Here is a 24,642-nt window from a genome sequence, read left to right on the forward strand (position 1 = left end):
CAACCAGCTTACTCCTAAATATTGGTTGGCAGAAAAAAAAACTTCCTTTGAATAAGTCTGGGATTTTTTTTCACGATGCTCAGAATAACATCTCATTCACTTGAAAGAGCAAAGATAAAACAGCATTCTTTTGCCAAAACTTTCCTCAACAAATCTCTGGAGGCCACATACTTACAGGTAGTGCGCAACGTCTATTCAGGCAAAGTATGTGGAATTTAAGATTTAAAAATGAAAACAGGAGTTGAACAAATAAACCTTTGCGTCTTTGCTGGGCCGAACTCCCCTACTTGTGAGGCTGACAGCTCAGTTCTCACATGAGCGGTTAGCCAATGAAATGAGGCATTTGGTGAGCACAGATATGACATTCGTAGCGGCTGCCTCCCGTAATTATAGTAAAAGTCAGCCATGTCACTTTTGATCATGAAGGTCTTTGAGTTGACATTTGACAGAGTAAAGATACAGATCTCCTCACAAATGACTCTCCTGACTACACTACATTTCATTATACCGCAGGAGCCGGAACTGGAACTGGAACTCTTCCTGCTGGAGGCAAGGCACAACTTTGTATAATACTGCCTTGGCTTGTGCTCACATGATTGTTTTCTTACTCACCTCATGTGACATTGTGTCCTTATTTCTAGGCCCCGTGATCCCCCAGACAGGTTTGCCAGGAGGGACTGGTGCTGGATCAGGAAAGAAAGCTTCCAAAGTACCAGGTATTGTGTAATCGAATCATAATCTACTCTTCAGGCTCATGGGCAGACCGGATATTATTTCTATGTATCAATGCAGAAGAAATCGCTGCAAATTGCTCTTGTTTTCTGTGGGAAATGTGTAAAGTGAACCATCCCACGAGGCTGTTTGACCCTTGATTTGTTTGGATTTTCCCAAAAGTAGAAATAATACTGCTGCTGAACCCCACTTTGCCTTGTTTTCATTTCCATTTTGGATTCTTTTGCGCATTATTTTCCATAAAATTATAGTTGTTTAAATGATGAATCGTCTCCATTCTGATGTTCCTTTATAATTTGTTTGCTTACCTCAATTTGACCCTTTCCCTAGAAGCAGGGGTGTCAAACTCATTTTTTTCACGGGCCGCATTTTAGTCATAGCTTCTTTCGAAGGGCCATTATGACTGTCAACCCAAATAAATGTTAGAGCACCTCATATTATATACAGAAAAAGCTACAAAACAAACTGACAAATAAATCATTTTCGAATCAAATGAGTAAAAAATGGTCAAATATTTAAAAAAAAAGATATTATTAAAAGTGAAGACAATTTGCAATTCTAGTAATGACACACGAATTTGATGCACAATTTGTCTTCGCGGGCCACATAAAATGATGTGGCGGGCCGTATCTGGCCCCCGGGCAAACATTTGCTATGTTTATATACACAATAATACTGTACCATTGGTTCTGGCAGGTGTGGATGTACCAGGGCTTTATCAAGGTGGATTCGTACCAGTAAATGGTATGTCGCTTTCATTGATCCAGTACTAGCAGACAAAGGTGTTGCCCTGAAATCTAATGCAACTGTTTTCTGGCTGATGCTTCAGGATTTGGAAACCGCGGAGTTCTTCCAGGAGTTGCCACTGGCAATGGCCTCAATCAAAAATCCCGTAAGAATTTTCTTCCTCTTGACTCTAAATTTCCCATATGGCGTAGTCTGTCTATATTGGCCCTGTGATTGACTTGTGACTAGTCCACTATACCCCCACTTTTTTCCCCAAAGTTAGAAAAGATGCCAACTTACAATAAGAGTATATAATCAGTTATATTGAAAATCGGCTGGGGGGTTTTCTACATTACAGGAAGAATAAATATGTTCTCCAAGGGTTTCATGCGTTTCTGTTTTATCTGACAGTCTACCCAACAGCACTAATGTACTTCTTAAATGACTATCATACATTTTTATGATTTGCACATTAACAAACTTACATAAAGTCTTCTTTCTGGTCTTGTCTTGCATTAATGTGGCCTTTGGGGCTTCTTGGCAAATTTAGAATATCAAAATTATTTTCAGCAACCATGTATCTGACTGGATGATTTGATGTTTCTTCTACAGTTGGAGCAGGGGGACAGGGTGGAGCAGGAGCAGGTTGGTTATTTGTGCATTTCAGATTCATATAAATTGTGTCTGTCTTTCCAACATGTTTAAATGTATTCTCTTTTCAGGCTATGGTGGGCAAATGCAGCCCGGAGTGTTCCATGGATACCCTCTGAAATCACCCAAAACTCAAGGTGTGAATGGAGTGGTGGATTCAATTCATCCATTTATACAGTAAAGTTTTGCCTTGCTCTTGATAGATGAAAACTATTTAGTTTAGTGCTTGTTTAATTGTTATGCCTTGGCATTGCGCCATAATATTCTTGTCTCAGTTGATTCTTGAGGCATACTATTGCAGCCACTAATGGGAATGAGATGATTTGTTGTACACTTGTTTTCCTACCAAATGTTCCAGTGTATCCCGTATTTCTCATCAAGCATTGTTTATTTGCCCTCAGGTGGCCAGGGAGCAAAACCTGGAGGCGGAAAACTTCCCTTTGGTACAAAGGCTCATGTTTCATTGTCAAAAGATTTGCCGTAATCACAACATCAAGCAGTTGTTGATGATATGTCATGTTGCAATGATTCAGGTTACGGCGGTTTTGGTAATCAAGGAGCTGGACTTCCGGGAGGTAAAAGTGGCCCCGGCTCAAAGCCTGGATTTCCTATTGGGACTGGTTGGTATTCTAAGCTCTTATTTGCTAACAGGGAGCACAAAAGCTAAAATCATATTGCATAATTAACTTTTTTTTCCTTTTTAACAGGAGTTGGCACTGGTGGCATCTCAGCTGCACAGGCCAAATCTGCCAAATATGGTACAGTTTAAATATTAATACTCCAAAAATTGTTGAGTCACTTGTATGATTTATTGTAGTATATTTGTCATTACGTTTCTGTAGGTTTGGGTGGTGCTGGTGGTTTTGGTGCTGTTGCTGGTGGTGCTGGTGGATTTGGTCCTGGTGCAGGTGGTTTGGGTGGTGGCACAGGTGGACGATATCCAGGGCAGATTCCAGGAGGTAGCGTATCTTTAAGTGAAATTGCAACAATATTTTTCAAATGATATTGGTCGCGTCAGCTGTATACAGTATGTCAAATAATAAAAGAATAATTAAACCAACCAAGTTTTTCTTTTACACAAAAAAATTCAGAACATAAATACATACAGTACATTGAATTTGTCCCTATTTCACAGCAGGCTATGGACCTGGGTCCAAAGCTGCTAAATATGGTAACTAAAAATTTGTCCAACATTTATTGTTACAGTATGTTGTAATTGAACAACAGAGTGCAACTCAGTTTCTATCTTTTATAACCTTATATTCATATTTACAGGTGGTGTGCCAGGTGGTGTTCCTGGTGGCCTTCCAGGTGGTGTTGCGGGTGGTGTTCCTGGTGGCGTTCCAGGTGGTGTTCCTGGTGGTGTTCCAGGTGGTGGATATTTACCATCAGCCAAAGCAGCGAAATATGGTAAGTGCAAAACTGGCAATAATGCTGTGCAGCTGGCAATAGTGACCTCAATCCACGGACACTATGATGCATCATGACTTTCTGTCATTAACGACAATTGTCCTGATTCTCCTTGACAGGTGGTGTACCAGGGGGTGTACCAGGTGGTTTACCAGGTGGTGTACCAGGGGGTGTACCAGGAGGTGTACCAGGAGGTGTCCCCGGAGGTGTACCAGGGGGCGTACCAGGAGGTGTACCAGGAGGTGGTGGATATCTTCCGTCAGCAAAAGCAGCTAAATACGGTAGGCACAAAGCTGGTAATTTTGGTAGTGCTAGAAGCAGCCGCTATCCGCGGACACTAATGTAACATGACTTCATTGGAATAAAAACATATGTCCTGATCCTCTTTAATAGGTGGTGTCCCAGGAGGTCTACCAGGTGGTCTACCAGGGGGTGTGCCAGGTGGTGTGCCCGGTGGAGTGCCCGGTGGTGTACCAGGATATGGTGGATATCAGCCAGGAGCCAAAGCAGCTAAATATGGTATAACTGATAGGAATTATTCTGCTTTTAACAACTTTTTATAGTTGGCATTACTGCTAGTGTTCAGATTATTGTAGTGAGAATAAGCGGTAAATGGATGGATGTTATTATTATTAGTATTGGTACTAGTATTAGTATTGTGCAAGTAGTGCATATGCAGTCAAAATCTTGGTCTACTTAACAGGGGGCGTACCAGGGGGTGTACCAGGGGGCGTACCAGGGGGCGTACCAGGGGGCGTACCAGGTGGCGTACCAGGGGGTGTACCAGGGGGTGTACCTGGAGGTGGTGGATATCTCCCGTCAGCCAAAGCAGCTAAATATGGTAGGCATAAAGCTCGTAGTTTTGGTAGCGCTAGAGGCAGCCGTTATCCGCGGACACTATGATGTAGTATGACTTCATTGAAATAACAACATCTGTCTTAATCCTTTTGAATAGGTGGTGTCCCAGGAGGTGTGCCAGGGGGTTTACCAGGTGGCGTACCAGGTGGTGTACCAGGTGGTGTACCAGGTGGCGTACCAGGGGGCATACCATGGGGTGTACCATGGGGTGTACCAGGGGGTAGTAGATATCTCCCATCAGCAAAAGCAGCTAAATATGGTATTGGCACCAATCTGATGGCCGCAACATCAATAATAATAAAGTTTGTTTCACAGGTGGACGATATCCAAGGCAGATAACAGTGATTATAATTCTACAGTTTTGAAGCCAAAAACATCTCACCTGAGTTTCTTTGACAGGTGGTGTACCAGGCGGTGTACCTGGTGGTGGTGTTCCTGGTGGTGTACCGGGTGGCGTTCCAGGTGGCTTACCTGGAGGTGGCGGATATGTACCAGGAGCCAAAGCAGCTAAATACGGTATGAACACTGCTCTGCTGCTGACAATTCTGAAAATTGGTGGCATACACATTATATGTTCTCCTTAGCAGGTGGTGTTCCAGGTGGTGGAGCAGGGCGTTTGTCAGGTGGGGTACCATTCGGTGTACCTGCTAATGTACCAGGATTTGGTGGATATCAACCAGCAGCCAAAGCAAATAATTATGGTATGGCCATCCATCTGTTTGTAACAATTTGGTCTACCCTGGCATTGCTGGCGGTCAGATGGCACAAATAAGATACAATATTATCTCATCAAAGAAGCTATGTTGGCTATGTTGTGCACATTGTTACAGTTTCTTATGGTATGGATACATCTCTGTTCATCACAGTTGCATTTAATTGTTATTCCTGGTATGTTCAGGTGGTATAGGTGAACTATGTGCAGAACATGCAATGCATTCATACAGTTAATCATTATTTCCCTTACTGTCAAAGCTGCTAGTAAATATGGTATAACACCACTTTGCTAGTCATAATTCTCAATGTTGGTGGCAGTGTCATGATTGTTGTTTTTGTGACGCAGGTGGAATGTGGCCAGGGTACACACCATGATGTAGCCATTTTAATCTGGATCTTCTTGACAGGAGGTGTAGCAGGTGGAGTACCAAGTGGTGTTCCTGGTGGTGTACCCGGTGGCGTACCAGGCAGTGTGCCCGGTGGTGTACCAGGATTTGGCGGATATCAGCCAGGAGCCAAAGCAGCTAAATATGGTATGGACAATGCTGTAATGGTCACAGTTTTGAGTCTCGTTGCTGGGGGTTTTGGCAATTGTATCCAAGGCAGATGTGAAATTATTACAGTATTTACAAAATTAACACTAAATTTCTTTGGTGTCCTTTTCAGGTGGCGTCCCTGGTGGAGTACCTGGTGGTATCCCTGGTGGCATACCTGGAGGCATCCCTGGTGGTCTACCTGGTGGCATCCCTGGAGGCATACCTGGTGGTGTACCTGGTGGTGTTCCAGGAGGTGGATATTCACCATCAGCCAAAGCAGCTAAATATGGTATGGGGACTGTTGTTCTTGCACAGATTTACTGTATCGAGGGTAGTTGTTCAAGGTTGAAGGTTTCTTTATTAGTACCCCAATTGTAAATTTAGTTACAGTTGTATCCGCGTTTCATGTATAAAATCATTTCAGCTTGCATACAATCCAAAATACTTTACTTGGGTCTCCTTAACAGGGGGTGTACCTGGCGGTGTACCTGGTGGTGTACCTGGCGGTGTACCTGGCGGTGTACCTGGTGGTGTACCTGGTGGTGTACCTGGTGGCGTACCTGGTGGTGTTCCAGGTGGTGTACCAGGGGGTGGATATTCACCATCAGCCAAAGCAGCAAAATATGGTATGGGTGTGCTCTACTGTCACAAATTGTTAGTTGTGTTGTTGATGGTTGTGGTAGACAATATCCAGAGCAAATACCATGATATATAATTACATAAATTCAAATATTTTCAAAACAGTCATTGAAATCAATATGAAATCATGTATAAATGCGTACCAGGTGGTGTACCAGGAGGTGTACCAGGAGGAGTGCCAGGTGGTGTGCCAGGTGGTGTGCCAGGTGCTGTGCCAGGTTGGGCACCATTTGCAGTACCAGGAGGAGGTCAGAGATATCCAGGCTCTGGTCCATACTCACCAGCAGCCAAAGCAGCAAAATATGGTAAGGCCGGTTGTTCAGCAGTTGCAATATACTGTCAACGTTCCTGAAGGCAAATGTTCAAAGTGTAAATACTACTCCTGTTTTTTTTTTTAAATTGGAATTTACAGGAGGAGCAGGAGCAGGATTTGGAACAGGAGGACTGGGAGGAGCAGGAGCAGGATTTGGAACAGGAGGACTGGGAGGAGCAGGAGCAGGATTTGGAACAGGAGGACTGGGAGGAGCAGGAGCAGGGTTTGGAACAGGAGGACGGGGAGGAGCAGGAGCAGGGTTTGGAACAGGAGGACTGGGAGGAGCAGGAGCAGGGTTTGGAACAGGAGGACTGGGAGGAGCAGGAGTAGGGGGAAGACCTAGTTTGGTACCAGGAGGAGTTGGACAGTACTCTCCTGCTTCAAAAGCTGCCAAATATGGTAAGGAAATACGTGCAGTAAATTCGATAATGCATATTTCGATATTCTTTCCATTCACAGTTTTTCAAATCTCTCCATTAATTTTCATTTACAGGAGGAGCTGCAGCAGGGTTAGGAGGTACAGGATTGGGAGGACCACATGGAGGAATAGGGGGAGTACCAGGTTTAGTCCCAGGAGTAGGGGGTGGACCATACTCTGCTGCTGCAAAAGCTGCTAAATATGGTACAGGAAATGAAGCAAATAATACATCTGTGTGTACAACCGATATTCCAGTTAACAAGCATGCCTAATTCATCTGAAACCTGGGTTACAGGAGGACTGGGGGCAGGGATAGGAACTGGAGGACTGGGAGGAACAGGAACAGGGATAGGCGGAGTACCTGGTTTAGTTCCAGGAGGAGGAACAGGTGGACAATACGCTGCTGCTGCGGCAAAGGCTGCCAAATACGGTACAGTAAATAAAACATTGTACATTCAGAAGAATGTCTGTTTGACTTGTTTCATTTCACATGATTATGAAATTCAGGTGGAGCAGGAGCAGGGTTAGGAACAGCCGGAGTCGTAGGAACGGGAATAGGAGGAGTGCCCGGTCTGGTACCAGGAGGAGTTGGAAATGGACAATACAATGCTGCTGCCGCTGCTGCTGCAAAGGCTGCCAAATATGGTAAAATGAACACTTGCAAATTTCTAATACATAATTCAAATCCCGTTTATAAATGTACTGTAGCCATTATTCCCATTTTAGTCATCAACATGCTTTGTTTCTCTTGCTTAGGAGGAGCAGGAGCAGGGTTGGGAGCAGGAGGCCTCGGAGGAACAGGTGGACAATTACCTGGTTTTGTTCCTGGAGGTGGACAGTACTCTCCTGCTGCAAAAGCTGCCAAATATGGTAGTCAATAAAAGATGCAACATACATACTGTCCCTTCAGATCTCCTTAGAGGTGAATATATCTTAACTGTTTTGTTTGCAGGTGGAGCAGGAGCAGGGTTAGGAACCGGGGGACCGGGTGGTGCAGGTGGGCAAGTACCTGGTTTTGTTCCAGGAGGAGTTGGGGGTGGACCATACTCTGCTGCTGCAAAAGCTGCCAAATATGGTAAAGTCGATAAAAAACACAATGCAAATCATCAAATGTATGTGGAAATGTTAGTCTAGTTTTAAGTTGAAATGATATATTTGATGAATTTTAAATGTTGTGCTTTGCAGGAGGAGCAGGCGCTCACTTAGGAACTGGTGGACTGGAACGTAGAGGTGGGCAAGTACCTGGTTTTCTTCCCGGAGGATTTGGAGGTGGCCAATACTCTGCTGCTGCAAAAGCTGCTAAATACGGTACAGTGAATAAAACTAAGATCATCGTGTATTTGGATTTTTTCTATTTTAACTAACATGTATGTATATTCATCTTTACTTTGGTTTACAGGGGGAGCAGGAGCTGGGTTAGGAACAGGAGGCCTGGGGGGATCAGGAGGACTGGGAGGAACAGGAGTAGGAGGAGGGCCTGGTTTGGTACCAGGAGGAGGACAATACCCCGCCGCTGCTGGTGCTGCAAAAGCTGCCAAATATGGTCTGAAGGGGAAATACTTGTAATACGTTGACATACAATGACCCACCACATATTTGTTCTTCACTATTCACACTTTTATTTTGTATTCTGGTACATAGACTTTGGGTGCTCTTTCTGTAATTTCCTAAGAGGCCACAAGTAGTAATTGTTATTGTGCAAGTACTGCATGTTGAAGCCATACATTTCAACTGTTTTAGATCTTTGTATGGCAGGGAGCAAGTGACCATAAGATAACTGGGTAGTTAGCACAATTTACATCTGCATTTCATTTAAATCAAACAACCTGTAATGTAATGTCATCTGTGAATAGCACAGGTTATTTTATTGTCATTTTCACATTTACTGTATTTTATTGTTCATGATTGTGTTGATAGTTGTTTGAAAATGTTTCAATGTAGTATTTCATTATCTTAATTCTGCTTTATAGGAGGAGCAGGGGCCGGATTAGGAACAGGAGGACTGGGAGGGACGGGAGTAGGAGTGCCTGGTTTATTACCCGGAGGAGCTGAAAGTGGACAATATTCTGGTGCTGCTGCAAAAGCTGCTAAATATGGTACAGGAAATGAAACACCAATTTTATTCCAGACACATTATTCCCCCAGATGTATTATTATAACATAATACACAGCTTCATTTTAACTTATTTTATTTAACAGGTGTCTTATTTTTTGAATCCTAATAGAATGATTTTCTTACAATAAGGTCTTGATTATTTGCATCAGGAATCTCAACAGGAGGTGGAGCAGGGGTTGGCGCAGGATTAGCAGGAGCAGGAGTTGGAGCAGGAACAGTTGGAGGTGATCAGTACTCTAATGCTTCAATGGCTGCAAAATATGCTACATTTAATGCAAGGGAAAATTTCTCTTTTTTTTTTTTTGGTCACCTATTTTAGGGGCTGTTCCTGGAGCGGGTCTTGCCTTGCCAGGAGCGACCCCACACACTGCAGTTAGCGGCCTCCCTGATGGTTCTGCCGTTGCTGTGCCGAGTGGCACCGGTGCTACCGTTGCTGGAAAGCCACGTAAGGAAGGCACAGACAATGGTCACGTTTTTTTTTTTTTTAACCACATGAGCTTCTTTGTAGATGTTTTCACTGGTCTTCTTGTTTTTACAGCAAAGAATATAGGCCCTTCTGGATCTCCTTTTCCAGGTACTCATAAATTCAATTTCCTTTTGGTAGACATGTAGCTTGACCTTGATTTACAAGTGTCCCACCTTACAAGTTTTTAAAATAGACCTGCAAAAAAACAGCATAGGCCATCTCGTACTCACCAGCATGTGCTGATCTTCACACATGCAAAACATAGCTACCTTGTACTTCTTCTATTTACCACTTTTAGTTTCCATCCTCCCCGCTGCGGCAGCATTAACTAACTTTTCTGGTCAAACCACCTGTGCGCCCTTTCTTTTGGCAGGCCCCACCCCTAGTGCCTCAAATGGGAAGGCCACAGAGCTCCCACAGCCCAGTAAGACCAACCATTTGCTTGCAATCTTTCTGTATTCATCCATTCATTGTCTGCATTTTGCTTGGGTGAGTTGCAATGGGGAGGGCTAGAAAGATGGCTTTCCTGCAGCGTTGTAGGTGGACAGGCAAAGTTCAATGGGCTCAATAAGAACTGATACACACTCAAGCATATGATTAAAAAATATCTATTTTTTTTTTCTAAAAAGCTATTAACAATACTCATATATTGCCTAAAACAATTTTCCAGTATTTATAGTAAATCTGCTTTGGGGCAGTTTTTTTTTTTTATAGTCTTTACATTATTTTTGAATAAGAGCAAGTTATTTTGAGTTTGTTGTTGTTTTTTGAGGATCCATTTTAGTCCAAAAGATAGTTTTTTAATAGTTCTTGTTATTTCTGCAGCCTGTTTGGTTGGAAACTGCTCTATCTCCCCCAATACAAATTGACTAAAGTTAATGTCATTTGTTTCTTGTTTGTGTTAGTTTGAGGTTAAGTTTAACAAAAACGATGCTTGCACTTGCGCTGAACAGATTTTCCTGAGGCAGGCTATGCTACCTTTGAAATTCTACAACAGGAGTTTTACATGCTTCTGTGACACTAGTATGCTGAACATTACTCAATTCACTGTTTCAGACAGAAGTTGTGATGCCCCTCCTGTAGAATCCTGCAATGTTAGCTTAACATTGTTTTAAATTACATTCTCTTCTTTAGCCATATACGGTATTGTTTTAACATATTGATGGAATTATTTGGTGAAAAAAAAAATGCTGATCTAAACAGGATTTTTTATAATTTACATTCTCAAAAGCACCAGTAGGTAACGTTTGCTCAGATAACAGCTTTGCACATCTTGGTATTCTCAGTCAGCCAAATGACCTGGAATGACTTTCGATTTACAGCTGTGCATTATCACGAGTTAATAGGGTGATGATTTTTTTTTTTTTTTTTTTTACCTGACCCATTTAAATTTGAAAGGTGTTTTTGAAAATTTCACTGATCTTGTATATATACTGCATACATACTGTATGCTTTTCTTTTTTTTCTTTCTGTAAATTGAGTGCTTGAGTTATTGATGTCTGTCTGTCTGTCTGTCTGTCTGTCTGTCTGTCTCTCTGTCTGTCTGTCTGTCTGTTTTAGCTGGTACAAAAGGTCAAAGTCCAACTGGCAAGTGTGAACCATCTTTTTAAATATTAGAATCTTTTTCCCCAGAACACGGCCTTAAAGTAAAAAAATAAATAAATAAATAAATAAAAAACAAGAAATAAAGTCTCTACATTGAGTGTAGTACATTGTAGCATCTAGCACGTTAAAGCAACAATCAGAAAGCATTTACAAGAGTCCTCAAAAGTCATTACTTTGAAGACATCATACTGAGCTAGATTCTTCAAACTGAATAGAGCCTATAATATTGTGTTGTGAGTGTAACAAAAAATTACAGCACAACACAACCTAATTCTAGTAACAATTTGTCTTATTTCTAGCCAGAGCATTTGTGAGGTGCAGGTTGTCCTGTTGGCGGATGTTTAAGAGGCAATTCTTGCTTATGTCCACACAGTGGAGACATAGTCAAAGAAAATGTGTCTGCCTACTGTCAGTGCGTCTTAGATGATCTGCTCTTGAATGTTTGCAGATGTTGGTGTCGGCACAGGAAGCAAGGCACCGAAACCCATTCCACAAGGTAAAAATAGATCCGCCCATGCATTTTTACATAACGGCCATGAATAAATTACACATTTATAACATTTATTTTATCATTCATAACTTTGTTTGACCCGTGACAGTCAAAGAACAAAAAAATTCTGAAATCAAAATTGTTTGGTCCATAAACAAGATGTGCATATTTGGAAATTGTTAGTTATTTCTGCATTTTGTTCAAATCAGCAATGAATGTAATAATTCAGTACATCATACACATAAAATGCTAACTATTAAACATATTCAGATTAAATAGACTTGTACACTTCTTATTCGTCTTTTGCTCCACAGGCACTGGAACAGGTGTTGGTCCAGGTGGAGTAGGTTACCCTTATGGAGGCAAGTTACCCATTTTGTATTTTACTTAAAATACATAAAAATATATTATTTGTCGCCATTCCTGTGCAAGTCAGTCTATATGCAGTAATTTGGTAAAATTAGGTTTTCTTATTTACTCATTTACTCTGAATCAATTCTAGAAAGTTTTAAATGACTAGGCACATAGTCATAGGTATTATTAATGTCATAATGGTGTGATATTTCCATGCATTGCCTATTGTATGTCCATAACACTTCATTGCCTTCTCTTCATGTTTACTATTCATTTGTAATCATATTCAGAGCAGGTCTTTCCCATCATAAATGACAGATTGCATGTAACTATATTGTTTTGCTGCTGTAGTTCTAATGTACAGTGTACAAACTGGTGTGACTTAGCGAATCATATACGTGTTTCTATATTTTTCTATTGTATAGTTCCTTATGGAGTTGGAACTGGAACAGGGGCTGCAGTGTTGCCTGGTGCAAAGCCCTTGAAACCTCCCGGTGTGTAAACATACATGCGATAAAAGCTCTGGAAATCCATGTGTTATTTAGTATTTCAGCGACAGTATAGAATAGTGTGTGTGTGTGTGTGTGTGTGTGTGTGTGTGTGTGTGTGTGTGTGTGTGTGTGTGTGTGTGTGTGTGTGTGTGTGTGTGTGTGTGCGCGCGCGCGTGCGCGTGTGTGTGTGTGTGTATTTAATGCTTGTTTGTCTCCTTTTTTCTCTCATAGTTGTGGGGGGAGCAGGAGGTGGTGCAGGAATCCCTCTGGCAGCAGGAGGATACCAAGGTTAGACATAACATATCCACAGGTTGTCTTTTTTGTGAGCTAAAATATTGATTTATGTTGGAACACCTTTAATCATATTAATTAGTGACATTTGTTGCAACAATGTCAGTCAGCACACCAAAACAACCAGTTTTCTCCAAAACAATTTGTTGAGCTTTTTTTTTTTTTTTTTTTTTTTTTTTTTTTAAACCTTAGAGTATATCTTTAAGTTTGGGTACAAGACAAGGGACAGTTAGTTCTGTTAATTCTTATTTATTTGTGGTGAAATGCGGAAAAGCCACTTTTTACAAGAGCAAAACTTAAAATAATTTGCAGAATTCCTCAACATAAAATTATAAAAAGATTTCAACAGGAAAAACTGCCTTCATTTAGTCACAAACAGCAAAAATACTTACTCTGGGAGGTATGTGAACAATAAGTACAATAATGCCATTTTTTTTTGCATGTCATCACAATTTAGTGAACCACAGACAACAATATCAATGTCTGGACATATTTGACAAACAGAAAACAAACAATGTTCCGCCCAGTGACTGAAGTGACAGTTGATCCGGAAGAAGCCATCACTTTGGCATTTCCTGTGCAGGGAACTGATATGGTTGTAAAGCCACTAAGATGAGAAGAGTCATTGGCGCCACAGACATTTTACACACTTTCATATCTGAGGCAAGTCTCTTTTTACACAGGTGGTTTGCCATATCCCTCTGCAGGTGGCCTGGGTGGTGCTGGGGGAGGAGCTAAAGCCCCCAAACCAGGTAGCTTTTGTACCTCAAACATATGCTTAAAATATGAGCCGCATGTGCTGCTGATAATGGAATACAGTTATAATTGTTGGTATAATCATTGAAACATGAACTACTGATTGGGGCTGTATTTTTGACTCAGAGACGCAGGTGTTTATGGCATAGGAAAAGTTTACGTTTAATACTATTATGTAAACTTTTTAATTCTGTTTTAAATGGCATTGGACAAGTGTATTTCATATTTGCCTCACAATGCTGAGGTTCAGGGTTTCAATCGCTCTGGCATCACTGTGTTCAGTTTGATGTCCTTCCAAGCATGCGTGGGTTTTCTCTCTTTGAATTACTTCTCTTCTCATAACTGGCCTCATAGTTATTATTCCCTTCTCAATAGCCCATTACTGGATTTGCTACTTCTCTTTGAATGTCATGATACAAACAATACAAAGAACATTTCAGAAAAATGCCAAACACTAAAGGTTAACCCTTTGCTGCTTACTGAAATGTGCTCACATTGCAGTGGTTTATAGTTTGGACAAAGAGTGTGGCATAATTTCACCATTGGTCTCTGATTACTGTTGCACTGCACAGCATCAAAGTGTGACTCTTTGAAGATAGCACCAAGCCCCAGAGACTCCTGACGTAATTTAGCAACACTAGACCAGGACAAACTGGAGTATTGAGTGCAGTGAAGATAACAAGATGATAGAGGATTCATAAAATGTTATTTTAACTTATTTATGTACGACAATGCTCTCTTCACAATGGCTTGTTCACTTTTGTTATATGAACAGGCTATGGAAATCTCGGAGGTGGTGGTGGTGGTGGTGGATATCAGCCTCAACAAGGTGAGGACAACCTCAATTTGTGGAATGTTTTTCCACTGTGTCTGTCCCCTTCGTTCCTCCTTAATTTAAAAAGGAATGGGTATTTGTTTAATCCTTCTTACTACCTAACAAGAAGAAATGAAATCCTAATCTTTAACATTAAATTAATTCATCTATCCCCCTCCCGCCCGTACACAGGTGGATACGTCCCAGCCCCACTGACTCCTCAACAAGGTATTTGACAACCAATATGATGATAACTATAAAATGACTAAATATTCAACACCTCAGATTATTTTTCAAATTTAATTTGTGAATAATATCAAATTATCTGGATGAAATACACACTGTCTAATGTATGATAATCCACATTTTCCTGAGCATTGGAGATTATTGATGGTGGGATTATTTCAAGGAGGCCACATCTGCTTTCATTGTGTGCGCAATTGAGGTTTTCAAGTTAAATTACAAAGTATCAATATCCAAATTGCTCACAAGCTCTTAACCAACCTATTTACGCTGTAAAATCAATCATACAATCAAGCTTTATTGTTCCTATTTCTTTGTGTTTCTTTGTGCAGCTAAAGCAGCTAAGTACATTGGGAATCCATTGCAAGGCTTTCTGGGTGGTGCAGGAGGAGGAGGAGGAGGAGGAGCCTACAGAGGTAACAGACCCGCATTTCATAAAAACGACATGAAATTAAAAAATGCGTGTGGCACAGTGGCCAACTGATTAGCACATGCCAATGAAAGGAGCCACTGTGATTGGCCATGATTGAAGTTGGCTGTGACCACTCCCACAGCAGCGCAGCCATCCCTCTCACAATTCATTTGCGAAATGACAAACATAAACACGGTTAACCCTGGGAGTCAGTGTCATGCGGCCAAGCTTTCATTAAGCCGCAAGAAAAATGTTGTTCTTTTGTAAAAGGTTGTCAATGCTAATATGTCGCTCTGTGCATGCTGATTGTTTCCTACAGGTGGAGCAGTAGCAGCATGCCAGGGTAAATACTGTGGCAGGAGGAAGTAGATGTACTCCTGAAGTGCGACGTGGCCTGAAGAAAATCATGGTGCTACTGCATGAACTAGAATGTACATTTTAGAACACAAACGTTTTTACTTACTTGACTTCAACATCTGCTCTTATGCAAACCCACCGACCAAGAGTTTTGTACTTTTTTTTTTCTTCTCTCGTGATGACAGTGTCTTTAACCATAAACGTGTGAATGTCAGTTTGCTTTTAGTCCTCCTTCGTATGCACCAATGTACTTCAAATATTGTAATGTTTGTCAGCCCGTGACCATTTCTTTGGATACTTGTTAACTGAGTGTTCAAGTGAACATATGGTGACAAAGCAAAAGACTGCTTGAAAAGGTTGTCTGCCAATGTGACCTATGTAGGATGCTGCAGTGCACCATTTTTAATCTTAAAACAAGGCAAGATGAAATGTTGCAGCACAGGACCTCTCAAATCCGTGAGAAGGCTGCTTTTTGTGGCCAAATCGCAACAGTGTCTTGGGCCCGCCTTCTTGCTGCTATTTTTAGCTCCATTGGGTATAAAGTAGTGGGAAATAGGACTCCAGCCAGCCCATCTGTTCTTATTAGATTTTTTTTTGCTGATTGTTTTTCCCCATCATTTCCAATTTCAACAAATGCTTTACTGAGATCACTGTCTAAAGCAGTGTTGTCTTTTATTCTTCCAGTGTATTTCTGTAAGTTTGCATTTTTGCGCATTTGCTTTGTGACGCTTTTTCCTCAAGTGTCATTTCAGGAGTTATTTACATTTATGTAATAAGGTTAATTCAAGCTTTTAACACATATCTTATTGTTATTGTAATTGTGTGAACATGCAGTAAAACCTAGCCTTTGCATTTATTCAAAAATTGTAGTACAAAATAACACATCTGTTTAATGGGTTTATCCAAGTCCCATTGTTCATTTACTTGAGCTGCTTTAGAGGGAAAAAAAGAGGAAAACGCTTAGCTGACCAAAGGTTCATGGGTGCTGTTGCCTAGTGACCCCTTTGTTCTTTCTGTAATTATGTACTGTATTTTGTACTAATATGAAAGTTGTTGGCATTTGTTCATCCGCTCTGAGCACTTTGAGCCTCATTGGGTCAGATGTGCCATGGGATACACTTCATCTTTATTTAAATTTATTTCTACAAGGAGGAAAATTGTGGTTTTGCACTTTTAAAAAAAAAAAAATCCACGCACACATGCACACACGACTTAATATAATCAGCCAATGTATTTGCATCATCAAATAAATAAAATGTGTTTGAAAAAAAATGTTGTTTTGTTTCGATGAATGATGTAACATAAGGTACATGAGTCAATAATTGTCAAGTTAAACAAGATGATGCCGCTTTGCCTCAGCTGGGTAACTAGTACTTTTGGGGCCATCTGGAAACAATAAAACACTGAGCCATAATGCAGATGTTATATAAGATGAGGACAGCTCACTACAGGAATCAAACCTGGGTCACAGACTACATTCCTAGCTATCTATCTTCCCCTTCTATTGCATTATTAAACATCATCAAAACTGTTCGCTAGTGCTAATTTGTGGATGCAACAAAACTCAATGCAGAGGCTAAACTTTGGCATGATAGTATTTCAGACTGCATTCTGGTCTGGTTCTGGCTTGAAAGTGGTGGATCTTCACCCAGCCTACCTGATATGGTCATGGGTGTTGAAACTCAGAGTGACTGCAGTCATTATGAGATTGATCTGATTTGTAAAATTAAGAGCACCTAACTCGACACATTAAAACAATAATAAGCAGCTGGCACAAGATTTACATGGTTGCATATTTGCACACTTGATGGGTACTGCAGAGACCCACCCACCATTATTATACAGTCAAGATTTTTTTTAAAGCTTCATAAAATTGTAGGAATTCATGTGTCTATTGATCAGTTGGCAGAAAGTTTAAATACAGTATTAAACCCACACAGTATGTTCCTTGCAGGCATTATTTATTTGTCGCCCACTTGTGCTGTGCCCCCTTGTCCAAGGAACCGTGTTAACCAATCAGCGTCGTCCAGTAGCTGGCCGAGCAGTTTCATTGGTCTGCTCCCCTCTTGAATGAAGCTTTGCAGAGGCGCAGACCTGAAGCGGGCAGCAGGAAGGTAAACTCGAGCCAACCGCTGCTGGGACACCGCCAGCCCGAGGTGGTGTGGCACCGGTTATCCATCGACCAGTCTCTTGGCTCTCTGTCGGGGCGTGAATGCGGTTGATGCTTCTCTGCTGCACCTGGAAGAACGAACGTATGGGAGAGGAGGAAGGTAAAGAAAATATGAAGGGATGTTTGGAATAGTCACCCGAGTACACCGGCCGGACGGGACTTGCTCTTGCCTTGAGATGCTGGTGGGCAAAGCAAGTCTAGTGAATTGTCTTTCGATTGGAGTTAGCATTTGTTGCAATTTGTGCTGTATTTACAAAGAGTACAAGGCTGCACGTCCAAATAGTTGTTTATATGAGGCCATGTTGCCTTCGCAATGCTGGCGTGCAAGTGTTACCTCCAGGTCATGCACATTGCTCATTCTAATGTAGATTTATTCTTCTTGTACCCGTGACGAATTAGGTGTGTATTTTTTTAAACATGTTTATCACACTTAAATGTTTTAGATGACACATATGTCAATACCTCAGAAATACAACAAAAGCTTAAAAAAAAAAAAAAAGCATTTTCTAAATGATGACTATTAAAGCCCCTGAAGCTATGGCGGTGCATCTTTGGCAGCAGTAACGAAATCGAGTTTTGTAGAGGAATTTTGTTCCATGCTTCTTCGCAATACTGTATTCTTTGAACTAATTTATATGAGAGGCTTTTAATGCATCTGCCCAACCTACCATAGCATCTCAATTCGATTTCATTTAGAGCTGTAACTTAGCCACTCCAATTTGGATTTGTTGGGATGTTTCAGTATGTTGTTCTGCTGCAAGACAACTTGAGACTAAATGGCCTGACACTTGCAGGATTTTCTGGTGGATAGCAAAATTCATTAATCACTGCAGGTCGACCAGGTTCTGAAGTAACAAAGCAACCCCAGAGTATCCCACGGCCACCACCTCGTTTGACTGCAGGACACAATGCATTTTTGTTTGTCTAATCCACTCCAATATGCGTTTTAGCAATCTTGCTTGTGAGAACCAATAGCTGAAAAGTTATCTGGCAACTTGCCACAATGGCATTTGTGCATGCAACCTATCATCTTCTCTGTCAAACTGTGTAGCGGCCCACCCGCCTATCTACTAACATAGCTAGACAATCGTCTATCTTAATCACAGCTCCTGATCCAAATATTTAAACGCAAACGTCTGTTTCCCTATTCAGGTGCACATTGTTTGTTAAAAATTATATATATATAAAAAAAAAAAATGAGTAAAATAGATGATGAGTAATTGTCCAGAAGTACTTGCAACACAAATTGGGCATGATGACTCAGGTAATGTTGCAGTGGACTACTGTGTGTTTGCGTGATGAGTCAGAGAAAAATGCTCACTTGCGTGTTGTGTGTTGGTTTGCCTTTTATCTGAGCCATTAGAGTCTTTTAGTGGCCGTTCCAGACACCAGAGTCTGCAATAATGAGCAAGTGAAGTGCTTCATAATAAAGAGACAAGGGGATAAATATGAATGAATGAAGAGCTGAGGTGGAAGGAGAGTGCAGAGACATTAGTGGCCATCATCGACATTGCCCTCCTCATCAAAGAGATCAATAAAACAGACCTCCAGCAAGCCATTACAAAATTGGATTAAACAGGTCATTTTAAGAGGTAGCAACTCAATGATATAATGATACAACACTGTTACATGATTGCTAAGTTCCCCTTATGATGTTAAATTTGTTCTGAGTAGTCATGATGACTGTTATTTACACTTGACTTTACTGTGTTGTTACACGAGTGTCTGTAATTGCTCTGTCATCACGTCTTAGCAGTAATAATGTGCGCTCAGTAAAACTAATTACTATTTTTTAATATTTGCTTTTATAGTCATTACAACGTTGTGTAATGACTGCGTGCTCCTGTTTCAATTCAATTTAACTATTTTGTATGTCATATGAAGCTTGAGACTATGATGGTGCCATCCGTAACAAAGCAACGTATTGACCGATAATGATTAGAGTACACTAACATCTTTTACTCAGCCTCTCAATGCATTTATGTCTTCATGGCATCGGATGAAGATGGGCGTGCGATGTGCTTTTAGATGGATTAACTTTAAAATGTGCTTAAGTGAACCGTTATGCCTTGATGGCCGTTGCTCCTACTTTGGCCTCATCCACCTTTCCACTCAAGGTTTATTCAGGATTTCTTTAATGCAAGCCTGAATAGGCTATTCTAACATATCAAATGGTGCTTTTGAGACACTAGTTAACTGCTTTTTGAATGACAGGATGATAATGCTCTGAGTTGATTGACATTATTTCAGAAAGATATGAATTTGAACTATGTTTATTTTTGGGGTTGTTGTTTGCACTAGTGTCAAATTGCACAACATCCTACTTAGTCACTCCCCTTGTCACTCTCGTTGCAGCTGGAGGAAGTTTGCCCGTGTGTGCCGGGTGCAAACAAAGAATCTACGATGAACGGTATCTTCAGGCACTCAATGCTGAATGGCATACCATCTGCTTCAGGTACGGTGCATGTACTGCATTAAGATGTGAAGTCCATTCATGAAGCTCCATTGAGTGTATGGCGTGTGGTAAATATTGATATTATAAGGCCCACTCGTGGACTCTCTAGTGGTACCCAAAAAAATCACGACCCGAATAGGGTTCAGTTTTATTTAAAGTGAAAGTCAACCTGAAAGTTTTCTTCGTAATAATATGTTGGTGCTCGTAAGTCCAGGTATCCATTAGTTGATATTGCTTTCCCATCTTGTGTTCAGATACGGCCTCCCACACTACTTTCCTTTCTCCTTTCACATTTAGTTCATCTGAGACGCTCGGCATTAAATTGACTCTCGCTTTGTGGAATACTCAGCACTCAGTGCGTCACTAGTGATTTCCATCGCTGTGGTGGTCTTCTGAATAGGTAACATGAGGAGGATATTTGGACACGTGGCAGCAAAGCTTTTGTGCGAGTGTGTAGGCCTCGCTAGTGTTTGCCATTGTGTGTGTGTGGCTTCACAATCGATGGTTATTAATGGCCCTCTGCACTGCTTTGTGTCTCTTTAAAGCAGGCTGGTGTCCACTATTCAGCCCTGAGTGTTGTCAGATGCTTTACACTCATTTGCGGCGTCAGGTATCAGCCATGAGCGTCTGTCCACTCTGCTCTAATAAATATCAACAAATGGAATGAATTAATTAGGAGAAAACTGGAGTTTTGCACACCATGGGCAAGAATGTTATTTATTTGGAATGTTCATTTGTAAGGATTTATCATATTTTTTCCCTGGTGAAATGACTCTACAAAGTTTTGAAAAATGATGTACAGATTTGACTCTATGGTGGAACTTCTAGAAACCCGATAAATGCGGGGTAACAATTTTCAGCCACTTTCTTTTTATAGTAGACTTAAATCATATTCTATTTGGGATCAAAATGATTTAAACTCAAAAGCTATGAAATACATGTATTGAGTAAAGTTAACCTCACATTTTATTACATTCCAAAGCTCATCAGCAAACTTGGTAGAATTGAGAAACAGTCCTAATTATTTAAATCATGTGTTGCAGAAGGGTGACATGGAAAACAGTAAAATAATTTGTTAAAATCACCAAGTTAATGTGACATTTTTGCCTATGATTAGTGTAGGCAAACTTAACTTTACATGAGTTTGTTTAACTGAAGCAACCCCCACCCCGAATGACTGACCGACATCCAAGTCATCAAGGATTTCCATGGAAACAGAAGCATTGGCTTGGGAGTAAGACCGACATGGAAAATCTCATTGTAATATCAGCTGGACAGAAGCATAAATTCCAGATGCTCTATATTTTGTTTGGGTGGAGTATGGACATTGTTAGAAGGCTCTCAAAATATTTTTTTTACTTGGAAATCAATTTTGCAGCTGGATGATATTAATAATTAATATTAGTGCATTGATTTGTTTTATTTGCCTTACTCGACAGTGTTGTTAGGCTTATAAAATATCAACATTAACATAGGAGTGCAACTGGATAGATTTCAGTGCTGTCGATGCATAGTTTGCCCAACAGAGGTCGCACTGCGACTCCCCATTTGGATCATACCAGGCAAGTGGTCAGTCTGACAAACGTCACTTGTGAAAAATAATGTATCTACATCTTTGATTCCAACAAACTGCTAGATTTTGGGGGTATTTCATAATGGCGATGTGCTTGTGTTTCTATAAATATTGTGCCTAATTTCTGAGACATAAATCAAATGGGAAATATCAAATGAACTGACATCTTTATACATTATATATGTTTGTCTGTGAGGACTAGAAAATATACTGTTCCAGTATGTGTTTTGAAAATGATATGTAGAACACTCGTTTGTTGTGGTGCAGTGCTTTAATGCATCATCCTGAGAGCTGTTTTTAAAATGCTTCTTATTCATTTGCTGAGAGCATGAGCTCCATGTTGCTGTGATACTGCATTCAAGTGCATCAGCATACAGCAGCAGTACAACTAACTCAGCTTGACACGGCTCTTTTGACAGTCATCCCAAAGGACTGCAAAATCCTGTGCTTTGCACTTTTCTCCTCACTGCATCGCTTCGGAGAGTGCAAGGCGAGGGTGGTGGTGGAAAAAGTGTGTTCTGATCATCAAAGCAACTTACAACATAAAAATGTTTGGTCCTGCTTTGTGACTGGCACATTTCTGACTGCATCAGAGAATGAATGTGAAAATGATGTTGCTGTGGTAACAGTGAGGATCGCCTCAGCAGCACAAAAAGCTGCAGTGACTCAGCTGCTTGTACTTGCAGACCAACTCTGCCTGGCAACGCAAGCTGCAGGACACAAAAACCAAGCGAGTGAACAAAAATCTGCAGATGAAGCCGATAAGTGGCTAGTGCACTATAAGCTCTTTTTTCAATGAACGCTGGAATTCCGCCGCTATAGGCTGTGGAAAAACATGTAATTTAACTATGATATTGGTTTCTAGGTTTTGTTGTCGTTGTTGATTTTGTTGTACAACTTTTGGTTTTCTTGCTCAGCTGACTGTGCCACCCTAGTTCGAACTGGAGAGATCTAGATACAGTGACTCTATAACGTCGCTATAGTGACGCCTTTCTTCCTCAACCATTTGCTATCTTTTTCCTCCACACATTTGCATGCAATATGATATTCATCCATATACTATGTATATATTTATTAAATTGGCAACCATATGTAGGAAAAATGCCGTTTACAACTTTAGAAACATGTGCAACACAAGTCATTGATTTCAGTGAAACATTGAAGACATGTGAGGCTCTTTTTTTTTTTTTTTTTTTTGTAAAAGCACAACATTTTACATTATAATTGCTTGAACAAGCAGTTGGGAAAATGGATGGATGAATATAAAATACCGTATTTGCCGGTGTATTGGTCGACCTTTTTCGATCCAAAATCGACCGAAAAAAATCGACCTCGACTTATACACCGAGTCATAAAATTTAACTTCGTATTCATCGCTTCAAATGTGATGGTAACCAAGGCCGTTTCTCATGCATCTCATTGTGCGTTGCACTTAGAAAATTTGAACCGTGCGGCGTGCGCGAGTGCGCGGCCCGCTGGAAGTCCAATGAGGCGCCGCGATCTCCTGCGCGGTGCTTATAAAGTGCCCATCCGCTCGGCTTGGAGCTATTTCCGACCTCCCGTTGGTGCCGGGCGGCGTGCGCGAGCTCGCCGGCCGCGATCTCCTGCGCGGTGCTTATAAAGTGCCGATCCGCTCGGCTTGGAGCTATTTCCGACCTCCCGTTGGTGCCGGGCGGCGTGCGCGAGCTCGCCGGCCGCGATCTCCTGCGCGGTGCTTATAAAGTGCCGATCCGCTCGGCTTGGAGCTATTTCCGACCTCCCGTTGGTGCCGGGCGGCGTGCGCGAGCTCGCCGGCCGCGATCTCCTGCGCGGTGCTTATAAAGTGCCGATCCGCTCGGCTTGGAGCTATTTCCGACCTCCCGTTGGTGCCGGGCGGCGTGCGCGAGCTCGCCGGCCGCGATCTCCTGCGCGGTGCTTATAAAGTGTCGATCCGCTCGGCTTGGAGCTATTTCCGACATCCCGTTGGTGCCGGGCGGCGTGCGCGAGCTCGCCGGCCGCGATCTCCTCCGCGGTGCTTATAAAGTGCCGATCCGCTCGGCTTGGAGCTATTTCCGACCTCCCGTTGGTGCCGGGCGGCGTGCGCGAGCTCGCCGGCCGCGATCTCCTCCGCGGTGCTTATAAAGTGCCGATCCGCTCGGCTTGGAGCTATTTCCGGCCTCCCGTTGGTGCCGGGCGGCGTGCGCGAGCTCGCCGGCCACGATCTCCTCCGCGGTGCTTATAAACAGCCGCATGCGCACGGCCTCCCGGAATTTGAACACATTTCGTCAATAAATTTCGCATATTGAATTTTGAAGTTTAATATAATGCAACAATTGAGCTCGACTTATACAAAGGATATATCATAAAATCGTAAATTTCCGTCGAATTTTAGGGGGTCGACTTATACACCGAGTCGACCTGTACACCGGCAAATACGGTAAGTAAATCATTAGAAAGCTGCCTATTTCGGTAAATGTGTGAGTGTTCGGTTAACGCTTAGTGCAAAATTCACATATCCACAAACTAAATGACAGGTGTAATTTAGTAGCTTGGTAATGCCATGATAACTTGAACAAGCAAAATAAGCTTTTGTTGTCCTCATGGGTGTTTGCTTTTATAATGATACAATACACTTGTTTGTACATATAGTGCTTTTAAATGTATTCAATGCACTTACCCAAAGACCTCAAAGCGCTTTTTTCAAACCCTGACCCTGGGCTGCCACTTTTGTAATTGAATCGTGTGCCTCGTGCAACCCTGATTATTTCACCTGGGAAATGCTTCTCTGTTACAAGTTTAAACACGAGATAAAAACTTTCACACAAAAAAAAACTACTGTATTCAAATTCTTTGGTCATTGGTGAGACCCTGACCCACTTGACTATGTTAAATATGAATATGAGGCTAATATGAAAAACACCTCCATCAGTTCGACTGCACCATCCATCCATTTTCAACACCATTTCCCATTTCCTCTTTTCTTTGTATACAGAGAACCCCTGCAAGAGATTGGGCCTGTCCACGCAAATCAGTGAATAATTGATGCCCATTTAATTTCATTTATGTTTTGTAG

The 24,642-nt window shown here is 41.5% G+C and overlaps 2 protein-coding genes and 1 long non-coding RNA gene across 17 annotated transcripts in view; 2 read left to right on the forward strand and 1 right to left on the reverse strand.

Moving 5' to 3' along the window:
* Positions 1 to 16,664, forward strand: part of elna (elastin a) — a 38,698-nt gene extending 22,034 nt beyond the window's left edge. The window contains exons 10-53 of one of the 15 annotated variants that reach the window (XM_049725377.2): positions 514 to 549; positions 642 to 716; positions 1,429 to 1,476; positions 1,562 to 1,624; positions 2,071 to 2,103; positions 2,181 to 2,246; positions 2,511 to 2,552; positions 2,643 to 2,729; positions 2,817 to 2,867; positions 2,952 to 3,068; positions 3,245 to 3,280; positions 3,385 to 3,519; positions 3,639 to 3,800; positions 3,913 to 4,038; positions 4,223 to 4,360; positions 4,475 to 4,636; positions 4,777 to 4,893; positions 4,962 to 5,078; positions 5,499 to 5,624; positions 5,758 to 5,916; positions 6,095 to 6,253; positions 6,413 to 6,571; positions 6,679 to 6,978; positions 7,073 to 7,201; positions 7,293 to 7,427; positions 7,505 to 7,642; positions 7,754 to 7,867; positions 7,950 to 8,072; positions 8,183 to 8,305; positions 8,397 to 8,540; positions 8,968 to 9,093; positions 9,263 to 9,337; positions 9,433 to 9,558; positions 9,652 to 9,687; positions 9,953 to 10,003; positions 11,633 to 11,680; positions 11,989 to 12,036; positions 12,454 to 12,522; positions 12,751 to 12,807; positions 13,494 to 13,562; positions 14,342 to 14,395; positions 14,573 to 14,608; positions 14,956 to 15,039; positions 15,355 to 16,664. In XM_049725377.2, coding sequence (XP_049581334.1) covers positions 514 to 549; positions 642 to 716; positions 1,429 to 1,476; positions 1,562 to 1,624; positions 2,071 to 2,103; positions 2,181 to 2,246; positions 2,511 to 2,552; positions 2,643 to 2,729; positions 2,817 to 2,867; positions 2,952 to 3,068; positions 3,245 to 3,280; positions 3,385 to 3,519; positions 3,639 to 3,800; positions 3,913 to 4,038; positions 4,223 to 4,360; positions 4,475 to 4,636; positions 4,777 to 4,893; positions 4,962 to 5,078; positions 5,499 to 5,624; positions 5,758 to 5,916; positions 6,095 to 6,253; positions 6,413 to 6,571; positions 6,679 to 6,978; positions 7,073 to 7,201; positions 7,293 to 7,427; positions 7,505 to 7,642; positions 7,754 to 7,867; positions 7,950 to 8,072; positions 8,183 to 8,305; positions 8,397 to 8,540; positions 8,968 to 9,093; positions 9,263 to 9,337; positions 9,433 to 9,558; positions 9,652 to 9,687; positions 9,953 to 10,003; positions 11,633 to 11,680; positions 11,989 to 12,036; positions 12,454 to 12,522; positions 12,751 to 12,807; positions 13,494 to 13,562; positions 14,342 to 14,395; positions 14,573 to 14,608; positions 14,956 to 15,039; positions 15,355 to 15,404 — 4,349 coding nt within the window. In that variant the 3' untranslated portion in view covers positions 15,405 to 16,664. Of the gene's footprint in view, positions 1 to 513; positions 550 to 641; positions 717 to 1,428; positions 1,477 to 1,561; positions 1,625 to 2,070; positions 2,104 to 2,180; positions 2,247 to 2,510; positions 2,553 to 2,642; positions 2,730 to 2,816; positions 2,868 to 2,951; positions 3,069 to 3,244; positions 3,281 to 3,384; positions 3,520 to 3,638; positions 3,801 to 3,912; positions 4,039 to 4,222; positions 4,361 to 4,474; positions 4,637 to 4,776; positions 4,894 to 4,961; positions 5,079 to 5,498; positions 5,625 to 5,757; positions 5,917 to 6,094; positions 6,254 to 6,412; positions 6,572 to 6,678; positions 6,979 to 7,072; positions 7,202 to 7,292; positions 7,428 to 7,504; positions 7,643 to 7,753; positions 7,868 to 7,949; positions 8,073 to 8,182; positions 8,306 to 8,396; positions 8,541 to 8,967; positions 9,094 to 9,262; positions 9,338 to 9,432; positions 9,559 to 9,651; positions 9,688 to 9,952; positions 10,004 to 11,139; positions 11,609 to 11,632; positions 11,681 to 11,988; positions 12,037 to 12,453; positions 12,523 to 12,750; positions 12,808 to 13,493; positions 13,563 to 14,341; positions 14,396 to 14,572; positions 14,609 to 14,955; positions 15,040 to 15,354 lie in introns of those variants that run through there. The other 14 variants (XM_049725392.2, XM_049725378.2, XM_049725395.2 and 11 more) reach the window with 14 other exon arrangements.
* LOC137840484 (uncharacterized) lies at positions 16,451 to 24,537 on the reverse strand. The gene is made up of 2 exons (XR_011087162.1): positions 24,247 to 24,537; positions 16,451 to 17,630 (listed from the first exon to the last, which is right to left on the reverse strand). It is a non-coding gene; the product is annotated as an uncharacterized lncRNA (long non-coding RNA).
* The window catches only part of limk1a (LIM domain kinase 1a), a 32,827-nt gene continuing 25,704 nt past the window's right edge, over positions 17,520 to 24,642 (forward strand). Inside the window, exons 1-2 of the mRNA XM_049725469.2 lie at positions 17,520 to 17,662; positions 19,918 to 20,017. Coding sequence (XP_049581426.1) covers positions 17,605 to 17,662; positions 19,918 to 20,017 — 158 coding nt within the window. The 5' untranslated portion in view covers positions 17,520 to 17,604. The remainder of the gene's footprint in view (positions 17,663 to 19,917; positions 20,018 to 24,642) is intronic.

This window comes from Syngnathus scovelli, chromosome 7, assembly GCF_024217435.2.
Source record: "Syngnathus scovelli strain Florida chromosome 7, RoL_Ssco_1.2, whole genome shotgun sequence".
Lineage (NCBI taxonomy): Eukaryota > Metazoa > Chordata > Actinopteri > Syngnathiformes > Syngnathidae > Syngnathus > Syngnathus scovelli.